The 13,987-nt window shown below is 50.7% G+C and overlaps 1 protein-coding gene across 1 annotated transcript; it reads right to left on the bottom strand.

Annotated features, from left to right (window-relative positions):
- Positions 1 to 1,507: 1,507 nt before the first annotated feature.
- On the bottom strand, positions 1,508 to 13,609 carry LOC116478121 (napsin-A-like). Its single transcript, XM_032169039.2, has 9 exons — positions 13,515 to 13,609; positions 5,226 to 5,367; positions 5,019 to 5,142; positions 4,710 to 4,828; positions 4,199 to 4,398; positions 2,769 to 2,891; positions 2,532 to 2,676; positions 2,032 to 2,130; positions 1,508 to 1,826 (listed from the first exon to the last, which is right to left on the bottom strand). Exons 1-9 carry the CDS (start codon positions 13,598 to 13,600, stop codon positions 1,599 to 1,601), a joined length of 1,266 nt encoding a protein of 421 aa, XP_032024930.1. The 5' UTR covers positions 13,601 to 13,609; the 3' UTR covers positions 1,508 to 1,598.
- Positions 13,610 to 13,987: the final 378 nt, after the last annotated feature.

Here is a 13,987-nt window from a genome sequence, read left to right as displayed (position 1 = left end):
CCCCCTCAACCCTGCTTTTCCCTTCTGCTTTTGACAGCAGCCAGGCACGGTATCAAGTGGCTAAATCAGCGTTTTTTTGCAGAGGTCAGAAGTGTGGGAGGAGGTGGGGGCTGTGGGGAAAAGGGGCTGGAATAAGGAGGAATGTGCGATGCGACTCAGGATTCGACTCAGGATTAGAGGCCATGGGAGGAGAAGAGGCAGCGGGCCGGGAGTAGCAAGCTGGTCCACACTCCATCAGGCCCTGGGAAACTTGAATGCCAGCACTCCCTCATGGCCCTCCACAGACCCCACCAGGGTCTATGGGAGGATCTGTGAGCCTGGAGTCTCCACCCACCCATTAGAGAGGTGGGGGCTTCTGGAAGCCTCATGAGGGCTCCAAATACTGGACACTCAGCTATGTTCACAGACCAGGAGGAAGTAGACTCGACTCTTGACTAGGGACACCAGGAGGGGAGAGGCCAACGTCTATCTACGTTTTCAGTTCCTTTCCCCACCCCTGCTCCTCCCAATCCATCCGTTCCCAGGCCCTCAAGGCACAAAATTCCTGAAAGCTCCAACTCCCATCTACGTCATCCTCGGCGTCCCCTGACAACCCTCCCTCCCCCATTACCCCAGGCCCTGGAATTGGGGAAGGGTCTTCCCCTCCCTGACTTCTAGGACCCCTTCCTTGTTCCTCTGTCCCCATTCCCACCCGGTTCCATTCGGAGCCTTGGTCTCTGGACACCAAAGCTGAAAATGTGAGGACTCTGCCTACGATCCTTCGTCCCCTAAAACGCTCCAAGTACCTTGGCCCCCAAAAGCTCAGAGTCGAGGGAATCTCTCCGCTATAATCTTTGGGTCCCTGGATCCCAAGTCCCCCGTCTCCAAAACTAGGATTCGGGCTGTCTTACCGCCCCCGGACCCTGAGCCTTCGCCCCCTCCCCCGTACTCACCCCAAGTCGAGGCGAGGCGGGGATGGGGGAATCCAGGGCTCGAGATGGGGGGAGGGGTGACCCAGCCCCGGCAGCTCTGGGCAGCAAGAGGCTGCGGAGGGGGGAGTGACATCACCGCCGGAGGAGGGGCAGCACCGCTCCCCCAACTCAGGGGCTTCAAGCTCCGCCTTTATGGCGGACCCCGGGGTCCTGGAATCCCAAGGGAGGGAGGAAAAACAGGAGATGAGGTCCGAGGGAAGGGTATTCCCGCCCCTTAGAACAGGAACTGGTAAACCCTTACCAATTACAGCGACCCCCCCAACTGCCACCTGTCGCTGCCGTCGCGACCTGTCGCCTCCCACGCATGTTGTGGCTGCGCCCGCCCCCGTCAGGGCGTGACCACGGCGTGGACTACAACGACCGTGATGCTCCACGGAGCCGGGAGCCTTTGACGAAAGGCAGCGTAGGCGAGGGGCTTCATGGGACTCGTAGTACAAGACCCCTCACAAGGGTACTCCCTGGAGAAGAGGGGTGATACCCTTCGCCTCCCTCTCTTCCTCAACTCCGTGGGTCCATGCACAAAGTTTTCTCTTCAAAAAGTACGCTCTGTTCGTTCAATGAAAACACTGGATTTTTACTGAGTAGCGGTAGCTCTGCTATCCGTTGCTCATGCGCATCACCTGGGCGTCACCCGCGGTACTGCGCCTGCGCCGTCTCGCGCCTTCCCAGGTCCGCTCCGCGAGGGCGAGCGCGCGCCAGGCCCACTCGTGCGCCGCTCTTCATGTCACCGCGGTCGAAGACAGCCACATACGCCCCCAAAAAAACGTCGCCGAGGATCCACACAGGTACTGGAGGCGAAGCGATGTCCAAGGCCCGGAAGCCGGACAAGCAGAGGCGGAAGTCACCCTGAGCAAACTGCAAGGCGACAAGGCAGCAACTGGGTGTCCAGGCCGCAGGAACCACCATTTCCCTGGGAGTCCGTGCTCTCTCCACCCCCAACTCCGGGGACAAGAAATGTTTCTATGGCCCCTTCCAGCCCTAGTGATGTCTAACTCCCAGCTCCACCCTCTCAACTCCAGTCGTATTACGTCACTGTGGCGTCATTATGACGGACACCTACCTGGATGACGTAATCCTGGGCCGTGAGATTAAACCAGACCCCCCTAATGAGGAGTGAGACTGCGGGGAGCTTTGGGATTTCTGAGCACCGGATGAGGTACTGGGGGAGGAGAGGAACAAGTGAAGATGGGAGATTCCTGCTCTGCTCAAATCCCGTCCGTGGCTCCCCAGTGCCATGGAGTAATGTTCATACTTCAGCACCGTGTGTGGACAGCCCTGTTGCCTAGGCTCCTGTCACCTAGTCCCAAGCAAAACTGCATTATCATCTCCCCCAACCCCCCACCACACCCCTACTTCACCATCCACTGAGCCACTTAGCATAGAAACTTGGGAAGTATCTTTGCTTCCTCCCACCACTCTCCAGCATGTCACTTAAGAAGCCCAGTCCCCTCTGTCCTGGATACGCTCTAGCTACCTGCCTCCCATCCTCAGGCCCCAGTGTTCACCATCGAATTGCCATCATCTTCCCCAGGACACACCCACCAGAGACTGGGACCTCACCTCCCCAGCCAGCAAGGGGATTCCCCCAATGGCTGCATGCAGGGCCCGGATCTCCTCAGTAGGTCCTATGATGACAGGTGTGCCTGTATCCAGGATGGCAGCACAGCCTCGGGCACAGAGAGTCAGCCCTGAGCCCACCTTCACACTGAGGGGGAAGGAGGCAGTCATTAGAGGCAGGGTCTTAGGAGTCCAGGCCCCCAGCCTCCAGCTCCAGACCCAGGAGACCAAGTCCCTCACCGCTCCATGTGGATCTGCCAGTAGGCAGGGACTGTGACTGGCACAAAGGTGAGGGGTGGGATGTAGTGTGCCGGGTCTGAGCCCCCCAGGACCAGCTCTCCTCCATCAGCCACTTCAGGGTCCCTGCAGGGGCAGAGTGTTAAGGTCAGTGTCACCAGCCCTCCCCCGCCAGCCCTAGGAATGGCCAGGGATGGGACTTCCTGCCAACTGGGTCATTTTTGGGGTTCTAGCTGGGGCAGTGGAATGCAGGCAGGGCCTAGATGTTGGGACTGGAAACAAGAAATGAAAGGAAATGGTGCTTTTCTTGATGGAAGTTAGGACTTTAGGATGATGGATACTTCCTGAAGTGGAGAGGAGACTTCATTTGGCTGTGGAAGGTAGAGCTTTTGGGGGAAATTCCTGAGCTGAATATCAGAGTAACCAAGCAGACCAGTGGAGTCTCAGAATTGGCTCGAAGGTGTACAGGAGTGGGGTGGCTTCCTGGGAAGGTGCAGAGACTTTCTGAATTGCCTGTTGTGATATCTAGAAAGGTGTTAGACTTCCTGAGCTGGCTGAGAGTGATGGGAACAGGGATGGAAACTTCCTGGAAGATGTAAATGAGTGGGATCTACCGAGAGCTAGGTGGAACTTCTTGAGTGGGTTAGATGTCAGGGTAACTGAGTGGGCATTGGACTGTGTGTGGTGGGCCCTGGGAGGGAAAGCGAAGACTTCTCGAGTGGTGGGTGGGACTTCTGAGCATAAGATTGACCTTCCTACTAGGTGGGTGGGGCTTCGTGAATTCAATCAGGCATTTCCTGACTTCCGGTCAGTGTTCTCAAATGGGATTTGAGCTTTATGGTGAAGAGAAGGTTCCTGAGTATTTGGTTGGGTGGGGCATAGAATTTCCTAGTTCGATTTTGAAACTGAGCATATTGAACGGATGGTGAGTTTCTTTAGTATATCTTAAGTTGTCACTTAAGCTCTGGGGCTTATGAATAGGGTTGAGGTGTTTCTTCTGTTAGGTAGGTGGCTACTTCCTGAATGAAGGGTGGGATTGAATTTTTTTTTTTTTGAGACAGTCTTTCTCTGTCACCCGGACTGGAGAGCAGCAGTGCGATCTCGGCTCACTGCAACCTCCACCTCCCGGATTCAAGCAATTCTCCTGCCTCAGCCTCTCAAGTAGCTGGGATTACAGGCATGTGCCACTACACCCAGCTAATTTTTATAGTTTTAGTAGAGACGGAGTTTCACCATGTTAGCCAGGCTGGTCTGGAACTCTTGACTTCAGGTGATCGATCAATCTGCCTCAGCCTCCCAAATTGCTGGGATTATGGGCATGAGCCACCGTGCCTGAACTGGGCCTTTCTTTATGGAGTAAGAGACTTCCTGAAGGAGGGCCTCACTTCCTTCTTGGGAATAGGACTCATAGATAGGTGCACCCTTCCCATTACCTGTTGAGGTAAAAGGAGAAGATAGGCTTATCCAGTAGCCCCTGCTCCACCAGTACATCCAGCGGGGGCCGAACTCCTTCCACAGCCAGAATGGGAAAACCGAGGCCCAGTATCCCATCGGGGCGGGAAACAGTGAAGACCAGGCTGGATTCCCACAGAGCTTCCCCGAAAATCACTGATGCACCCTTGATTCCACCAATCTAGGGGTAGATTGAGATGTGACCAGTTACTTTTGGGAGGACAATAACCACATGTCCTGAGGTCTCCCAAACCAAAGTATGAATCCCAGGTCTGGGGACATGTGGACCCAAGCCCCCAACTGCTTAGCAAACTTTGCCTCTGGACTTGAGAGAATTCCTATCCCTTCACCCAGGAACCCCTCCCCCTCCTTGAGAAGCCCCATCCATGGGCTCGGGAAGCCCCTGCACCTCAAACCCCTCCCTAAGCCAGATGATCTTAGACAATGGGGTTCTCCCAGGCTCCAGGCTTCCTGGAGTCAAAGGCCACTCACAGTCAGCTTGTCCTCACTCAGGATTCCATCTACCCGCCCAGTTCCATATTGAATAGCAAACTTGGTCCCATTGGGCTTGAAGGAGCTGGAGGCATTGAGATTGAAGCGGTGGTGGAACCCTAGGTCAGAAGTCAGAGAGGTGTCACTGTGGGAGGGGAGCTTTCCAAATGCCTTCTGCCCCTTTAACCTTCTGACCTTTGAGGGTATCAGAAAAGAACAGTTCCTCAAAAACCTTTGGGAAGCTGAGGCTCAGCCCCGCCTTCTCCCTTCACCCCCCATTCAGCCTTATTCTCCCGCATAGAAGCTCACAGCAGGGCACACTGAAGAAGTGGCATCTCCTGGACGGGACCCAGAGATTGGAGGAGCCAGTGTCAAAGGCAACAGTGAAGTTTTGTGGTGGCGTTCCCAGTCCAATTTCCCCAAAATACTGGGCCTGAGGAGGCAAAAGAGGAGACAGTCAATGAAGAGTTTGGCTCGAGGGCACAGGAGTGGGGGCTGTGTAGGGCTGTGACTCACATCCAGGAATTTGGAGAGAGGCACCGAGGCAGGCTTGTCCCCAGGGGATGGGGCCCCCAACTTGGGGAGCTCTGCTGGTTTTCCCCATCCCCTCAGTAGGTTCAAGGCCCTGCGTCCAGGGTGGACTCGACGAAGAGGGATCCTGGAGGGTAAGAAGATGATAAGAATTAGGAGGCCGCCCTTCCTGGAGACCCTCTAAAATAGACTTACTCAAATGGAATATGATGACAAATTCAACATTTCCAAGGCGCTACAATAGGAGTCATTACCAGAAACCCTACAATAACAACCTCCGGGAAACCCTAGCACAGAAACCATGATGACAAATATCCCCAAAGACTTCACAGGAACAAACCATCCCAAACAGACCTTCCCCATGGTATCCAAGTCCTTAAAATAAGCCATTCCCAGGGAATTGACATTCTCAAAGGTTTCCCAAGACCCTAACATGAAATCTAACCTTTGCAGAAGCCCTCGGATGGTGGTCCCTGCATGCTTCAGTTCATGATGTTGGAGACTATTTCCCCACCCTTGCGGAAAAATGTAAACATCAAATCTTAATTTCACTCTTTTTTTATTCCTGCAACCTCTGCCTCCTGGGTTCCAGTGATTCTCCTGCCTCAGCCTCCCGAGTAGCTGGGACTACAGGCATGCACCACCACGCCCAGCTAATTTTTGTATTTTTAGTTGAGACAGGGTTTCACCATGTTGGCCAGGTTGCTCTCGAACTCCTGACCTCAGGTGATCCACCCGCCTCGGCCTCCCAAAGTGCCGGGATTACAGGTGTGAGTCACCGCGCCTGGCCTTGATTTCACTCTTTACACTAAAATACATCTGAGATATCAAACACTTAATGGGAAAAGTAAAATTATAAGAGCACTTTGGGAGACTGAGGCGAGCAGATTGCTTGAGCCCAGGAGTTTGAGAGCAGCCTGGACAACATGGTAAAACCCCATCTCTACAAAAAATACAAAAGTTAGGTGGGTGCAGTGGCATGAGCCTTTAGTCACAGATACTTGGGAGGCTGAGGTGGGAGGATCATTTGAGCCTGGAAGGTGGAGGTTGCAGTGAGCTGAGATCATGCCACTGCACTCCAGCCTGAGCAAAACTCTGTCTAAAAGACGAAAAAACAAAAAACATAGAATCAAGTAAAATAAGTAAAATGTTTGATTCTGGAAAGAGGACAGTTTTTCTTTTCTTTTCTTTTCTTTTTTTTTTGAGATGGAGTCTCACTCTGTCACCCAGGCTGGAGTTCAGTGGCTCAATCTCAGCTCACTGCAACCTCCGCCTCCCGGGTTCAAGTGATTCTCCTGCCTCAGCCTCCCGAGTAGCTGGGTTTACAGGCATCGCCATCCTGCCCAGCTAATTTTTGTATTTTTAGTAGAGACGGTGTTTCACCATGTTGGCCAGGCTGGTCTTGAACTCCTGACCTCAGGTGATCCACCCACCTCGGTCTCCCAAAGTGCTGGGATTACAGGTGTGAGCCACCGTGCCCGGCTGAGACAGAGTCTTGCTCTGTCGCCAGGATGGAGCGCAGTGGCGTGATCTCGGCTCACTGCCACTTTTGCCCCCCAGGTTCAAGTGATTCTCCTGCCTCAGCCTCCCGAGTAGCTGAGATTACAGGCACGCACCACCATCTAATTTTTGTAGACAGAGTTTCACCATGTTGGCCAGGATGGTCTCGATCTCTTTACCTTGTGATCTGCCTGCCTCGGCCTGAGCCACAACAGCATGAGCCACTGCGCATGGCCTGAGGACAGCTTTTCTAAGCATGAAGGCAGGATCAAAAATCATGGGGGAAAATATTAATAAGTGTGACTCAAAATTGACACCTGTTAGCCAGGCACCATGGCTCACACCTATAATCCCAGCACTGTGGGAGGCAAAAGCAGGCAGATTACTTGAGCTCAGGAGTTTAAGACCAGCCTGGGCAACATGGTGAAACCCTGTCTCTACTAAAAATACAAAAATTAGCCAGGTGTGGTGGCACACACCTATAATCCCAGCTTCTTAGGAGGCTGAAGCGGGAGGATTGGTTGAGTCCAGGATTTCAAGGCTACAGCTACAGTGAGCTATGATCTTGCAACTGCACTCTCCAGCCTGGGCAAGAAAGCAAGACCCTATATCTAAAATAAATAAATAAATAAAATAAATAAATTTTAAACCCTTGTACTTCCCCTCTACATACACACACAAAGCTGTAAATAAAGGCGAGGACAAAAAATCTGGGGGAAATAATTATAAGTTGTATATTAAGAGTTAATATTCCTAATATGCAAAGAGCTTCTACAGATAAATAACAAGATAACCCAGTCTTGGGAGACAGTTTTTCTTGAGTCTCTCATATGTCTGCAGAGCACTGACTGCCTTTGTCCAGACTTGTCTTTTGAAGGATTTTGTTTAGTGAACAGCCTTGGAAGAGATGGCATCTCCTTCTGGAGCAAAGGGAAGGCAGGCTTATAATGCCTTATAAAAGATGTAAGCTCCCTATGCTCAAGTTTCTATTAATATCATGCACCACAGTGCATGTGCTGGTATCATCTGGCCTTCTTCATTTCATCCTGTGGAAACGGGCTCAGAAAAATAGGCCAGCTGTGGTGGCTCATGCCTGTAATCCCAGCACCATGAGAGGCCGAGGTGGGAGGATTGCTTGAGGCCAGGAGTTTGAGAGCAGCCTGGACAACATAGTGAGACCCTGTCTCTACAAAAAATAAGAAAGCCAGGTCTGGTGGCACATGCCTGTAGTCGTAGCTACTTGGGAGGCCCAGGAATTCAAGGTTACAGTGAGCTATAATCATGCCACTGCACTCCAGCCTGAGCAACAGAACAAGACCCTGTCTCAAAAAAAAAAAAAAAAAGAAAGAAAAAACTGGCACACATACTAATACTCTTGCTACTACTACTGCTGGGAGTAATAAACTGCCCTTTGTCTCTGACTTGGGAGTCTTGGGTCTTCTATGAGCAGCCATGAAACTATGGCAAACTAACCTCATAGTTCTTGACACTCATTAGGAAAATGGACAAAGGACATAATTTGCAAAAGAAGTACAAATAAATTCTAAATACATGGAAAGATGTCATCAACAGTCATCAAAAAAATAAAAATGACAACAGTGAGAAACCTTGTTTCACCATACAGATTGGCAAAGAACTGAGAATACTTACTGTTGATTAGGTTTGGCAAATGTGTATCAAATGCTCGAAAATTGTACCCACCATTTAACCCAACCCAGAATTTAATCTATAGGAGATCACCAGATGAGTGCACAGAGGTGTGTTTATGAAGCTGTGCCTAATTTTGGAAACTGGAGACAGTCCAATGATGATCTGCCTTTGCAAAAACTATAAGTGAGAAAATTAGGACAGTGAAAGAGATCTGATCTAAACAACCGCCATCTTGCCTTTAACTTCCAAACTGCCCTTGGTCATTGCTGGGCTTGGGCCAAGCTAACTTTGGGAGACAGTTTATAGTTTAAATGGTAATAGTCCATCCCCAAAACTAAACCACCTTGGTAAAGCTAATGAAGTACCACCAGGATAGGAGGATGAGAGGAGCATGAATTCTGCTAAGGTGCAGACATAAATGATTACCAGTCATTATTCCAGAGGTCAAAATATTTGCAACTTCCCCAATTACTCCTGCAGATTACATCACTATTGTAGAACCTAAGATTGGCCTTTTGAGACTAAGGGTTTTTGCATTTCTGGTGATGCCACCCAGACCTGCCAACCAGTCCTGTGACTCCACCCAGAAGCAGACTGGCCCCTATGAATGATTACATCCCTGACCAATCAGCAGCACCCATTCCCAGGCCTGGCAAACTATCCTTGAAAAACCCTGGCTTCCAAATGTTAGGGGAGGCTAATTTGTTGTTTTTGTTTTGTTTTTTATGAGATGGAGTCTCACTCTGTCACCCAGGCTGGAGTACATTGGCGTGATCTCAGCTCACTGCAACCTCCACCCCCTAGGTTCAAGTGATTCTCCTCCCTCAGCCTCCTAAGTAACTGGGATTATAGGCACCCACCACCATACCCGGCTAGTTTTTGTATTTGTAGTAGAGACGGGGTTTCATCATGTTGGCCAGGCTGGTCTTGAACTCCTAACCTCAGGTGATCCACCCACCTTGGCCTCCCAAAGTGCTGAGATTACAGGCGTGAGCTGCCATGCCCACCTCTGATTTGAGTAATAATAAAACTGTGGTCTCCTGCTCAGCCAATGGCTCGGCATAAATTAAACTCTTTCTCTATTGCCACTTTCTTATCTTGATAAATTGGCTGTATCTGGGCAGCAGGCAAAAAGAACCAGCTGGGCGGTTACAGTGGCCAACAATGCGTACAGCTTAGTTCTGCTTTGGAACATACATAGAATGGAACCCCATTCGACCTCTAAGAAGGAGGAAGTGGCTGTCTATACCAGTCATTCTTAAACTTTAGCATGACCCAAAATCACCTACAGCAGTGGTGTTGGGCAAATCTTTGTGTAGAGGCTTTGCAGGGCAGACAGTCTCTGTGGTAACTATTCAAATCTGTCACGATAGCATGAAAGCAACTGCAGACAACAGATGCTACGGAAATGAATGCGCATGCTGACTCCAGTTTTGTTAGAGACAGGGACTCACTCTGTTGCCCTGGCTGGAGAGCAGTGACATGACTGTGGCTCACTGCAGTCTCAAACTCCTAGGCTCAAAGGTCATCTTGCCTCAGCCTGCCAAGTAGCTGGGATCACAGGCATATGCCACCACATCCCAGCTAATTTTTTTTCATTTTTTTATAGAGAGAACTTCTTGCTAAGTTGCCCAGGCTGGTCTCAAATTCTTGGCCCCAAGCAATTCCGCCTCAGCCCCCCCCAAAGTGTTGGGGTTACAGGCATGCGCCACTACATCTGGCCTAGATTCCCTTTAGCTTATTTGTAAAAGGGAAATAGCAGGCAGGATTTGACCCTCAGGCTCAGTGTTTGCCAAGCCCAGACTCAGAGGGCTAGTTGAAATTCAGATCTCTTAATTTTTAAGTAGATCTGGGATGGGGCTTGAGAATTTGCATTTCTAACAAGGTCCTGGGCCATGCTAATGCTGTGGGTCTTGAGACAACATTCTGAGACTCACTGTTCTTTGCATTGACTTGGAAAATGTCCGTGATATATTAGGTTTGCAAAGCAGATTAACAGGGAATGACGAATTCATTGAACCTTGCACCAGCAACATCTATACTCTCAGAGTCCTGGGAGAATTTCAGATTGTAAATCCTTACTTATTCAAAGATCTTACTGAGGTGGGAGGATTACTTGAGGCCAGGAGTTCATGACCAGTCTAGGAAACATAGTGAGACCCCCCCATCTCTACAAAAAAAAAAAAAACTTAAAAAATAGCTGGTTAACAAACATAATGTACAGTAATTTTTAAAATAAATTTTATATTTAATGATTTTTTTTTTTTTTTTGAGACGGAGTCTTTCTCTGTCCCCCAGGCTGGAGTGCAGTGGCGTGATCTCGGCTCACCGCAACCTCCACCTCCTGGGTTCACGCCATTCTCCTGCCTCAGCCTCCCGAGTAACTGGGAATACAGGCGCCCGCCAACACGCCCGGCTAATTTTTTGTGTTTTTAGTAGAGATGGGGTTTCACCGTGTTAGCCAGGATGGTCTCGATCTCCTGACCTCGTGATCCGCCCGCCTCAGCCTCCCAAAGTGCTGGGATTACAGGCTTGAGCCACCGCGCCCGGCTTATTTAATGATTTTTTTGTAGAAAGATGGGGTCTCACTATGTTGGCCAGGTTGGTCTTGAACTCTTGGCCTCAAGCCATCCTCCAGCCCTCTGCCTTCCATAGTGCTAGGATTACAGGTGTGAGCCATCATGCCTGGCCTCATGCAGTAATTTTTTTTTTTTTTTGAGATGGAGTCTCGCGCTGTCACCCAGGCTGGAGTGCAGTGGCACGATCTCGGCTCACTGCAAGCTCCGCCTCCCAGGTTCACGCCATTCTCTCACCTCAGCCTCCTGAGTACCTGGGACTACAGGCACCCACCACCACACCAGGCTAATTTTTTTGTATTTTTAGTAGAGTCAGGGTTTCACCATGTTAGCCAGGATGGTCTTGATCTCCTGACCTCGTGATCCACCCACCTCGGCCTCCCAAAGTGCTGGGATTACAGGTGTGAGCCACCACGCCTGGCCTGCAGTAATATTTTTGTACCCAATTTTAGTCACTCCTTGGAGCATGACACCCTGACTCACACCTTTGCCCTCACCCCTCATGACTCAGTCTTTGAAAGGCACAGGAACGAGAAGTGGGGAAAACCCTTTCTAGAAAATGCGCCCCTCCCCCTACCAAGAGCTCCAAGGGGTAAGGAGAAGAGAAGAGAAGAGGGGAGGCCGGGCGCAGTGGCTCACGCTTGTAATCCCAGCACTTTGGGAGGCCGAGGCGGGCGGATCACGAGGTCAGGAGATCGAGACCACAGTGAAACCCCGTCTCTACTAAAAATACAAAAAATTAGCCGGGCGTGGCGGCAGGCGCCTGTAGTCCCAGCTACTCGGAGAGGCTGAGGCAGGAGAATGGCGTGAACCCGGGAGGCGGAGCTTGCAGTGAGCCGAGATTGCGCCAGTGCACTCCAGCCTGGGCGACAGAGCGAGACTCCGTCTCAAAAAAAAAAAAAAAAAAAAAAGAGAAGAGGGGAAGGGAGAAATTGGGGAAGCATCAGAGGTAAGGTAGGGGAAGAACTTCTTGGGTGGGATCCCCAAAACTGGACTTCTTTTTTTTTTTTTTGAGACAGGACCTCCCTGTGTTGCCCAGGCTAGAGTACAGTAGCTCAGTCATAGCTCACTGCAGCCTCAAAACCCTGGGTTCAGATGGTCCTCCCTCCTCAGCCTCCAAGTAGCTAAGACTACAGGCACCTGTCATCATGCCTGGCTGATTTTTTTTTTTTTCCTGTAGGGACTGGGAGCTCACTATGTTGCCCAGGCTGGTCTTGAACACCTAGCCTCAAGCAATTCTACCTTGGCCTCCCAAAGTGCTGAGATGACAGTGGTGAGCCATTGTGCTCAGACAAAAAAATAGACTTCTTGAGGCCTAAACAATTTAGAGGGTGTGAATGTGGGGGAGTCTTAGTTTAAATGTCACATGCCTTGGTCTCCAAGATGGCAGGAATGTGTCACATGTCTGGAGACCCCCATAACTGGTCATTAGAGCTCAGAGTGGGATCTGCGAGAGGCCTCCCAAAAAACATATCCAGAGAAGAAGTGGAGGGTTCCTCACTCAAGAGTCTCAGTGAAGGCCAGGTGCGGTGGCCCACGCCTGTAATCCCAGCACTTTAGGAGGCCGAGGCGGGCAGATCACGATTTCAGGAGTTCAAGACCAGCCTGGCCAACATGGTGAAACCCCATCTCTGCTAAAAATACAAAAATTAGCTGGGCATGGTGGCACGTGCCTGTAATCCCTGCTACTTGGGAGGCTGAGGCAGGAGAATCACTTGAACCCAGGAGACGGAGGTTGCAGTGAGCCAAGACCATGCCACTGCACTCCAGCCTGGCAACAGAGTGAAACTCAGTCTCAAAAAAAAAAAAAAAAAAAAAAAAGAGTCTCAGTGTTGGATCTGGGACTTAAAAGGGCTCTGGGCTGGACGTGGTAGTTCACGTCTGTAATTCCAGCACTTTGGGAAGCTGAGGTGAGAGGATTGCTTTGGGAGGCTGAGGCGGGTGGATCACGCCTGGGAAACATAAATTATTTTAAACATAGGGATACCCTCTTCTTTACAAAAAATTTCAAAATTAGCTGGGCATGGTGTTTTAAAAAGGGAACTCTAAGCCAGGCGTGGTGGCTCACGCCTGTAATCCCAGCACTTTGGGAGGCCAAGGCAGGCAGATCACCTAAGGTCGGGAGTTCAAGACTAGCCTGATCAACATGGAGAAACCCCATCTCTACTAAAAATACAAAATTAGCCAGGGTGGTGGCACATGCCTGTAATCCCAGCTACTCGGGATGCTGAGGCAGGAGAATCGCTTGAACCCAGGAGGTGGAGGTTGTGGTGAGCCAAGATCGTGCCATTGCACTCCAGCCTGGGCAACAAGAGTGAAACTCTGTCTCAAAATAAATAAATAAATAAAAGGGAGCTCTGATCTTAGGAGATGTCAGAGTAGAGCCCTTGGGGTGAGAGCCTACTTTAGAGATCTGGAAAGCCAAGAAAGAAGAGTCAAGGATCCTGGGTGCCATGTTTGGGAATCACTGAACCAGGAGCCCCAGACTTAAAGGGCAAAAAGCAGAGAATCCTCCCAGGTATGGGGGTGGCAAGTGGAGTCACCATACCGGATCAGTGTGGCCCCAGCAGGCTCCACGTTCAGCAGAGGCAGCAGCAGCAGCAGCAGGGGTAGCAGCAGCGGTGGTGGAGACATCGCTGGGGACTAGGGTGTGAACCCAGGCTTCCTAGTTTTCTTTCCCCTGTGACTCCACCCTGTTTATGCCCCACCTCCCGGTTTAGGAGGTGACCAGAACACGAGGTCTCTCAGCAGGTGACACAGGGGGACAAGGATGTTTTTGAAGATTTGTGCAGAGTATTTGTGTAGTGTCAACAAAAGTTGTATCCTGTGTCCTTGGTGCTCCTCATTCCCCACTTGGGGGGTGGTGGTGGTGGGGTCTCCTCTGCTGAGACTGCCTCCCACCCCCCATCCTTTAGCCTCTGTCACTTTTACTTCTCACTTTCACATCACTTTTCTGAGACTCATTAACCACAAGTGTTTCCTTGGCCAAGTGGGAGGGACCAGCAGGTGTCTGTGAAGGGT

The sequence above is a fragment of the Hylobates moloch genome, unplaced genomic scaffold, assembly GCF_009828535.3.
Source record: "Hylobates moloch isolate HMO894 unplaced genomic scaffold, HMol_V3 SCAFFOLD_12, whole genome shotgun sequence".
In the NCBI taxonomy this organism is placed as follows: domain Eukaryota; kingdom Metazoa; phylum Chordata; class Mammalia; order Primates; family Hylobatidae; genus Hylobates; species Hylobates moloch.
The sequence above is the reverse complement of the archived record's forward strand: the minus strand, read 5'-3'. Positions and strand labels throughout refer to the sequence as shown.

Bases quoted from the DNA above. Each gene is read 5' to 3' on its own strand.
- LOC116478121 (XM_032169039.2), bottom strand. From the start codon at position 13,600: ATGTCTCCACCACCGCTGCTGCTACCCCTGCTGCTGCTGCTGCTGCCT. The intron at 5,368-13,514 runs GTATGGTGACTC...CTTACCCTCCAG, and splicing joins GCTGGGGCCACACTGATCCG to GATCCCTCTTCGTCGAGTCC. The intron at 4,829-5,018 runs GTGAGCTTCTAT...CTTCTGACCTAG, and splicing joins CTTCTTCAGTGTGCCCTGCT to GGTTCCACCACCGCTTCAAT.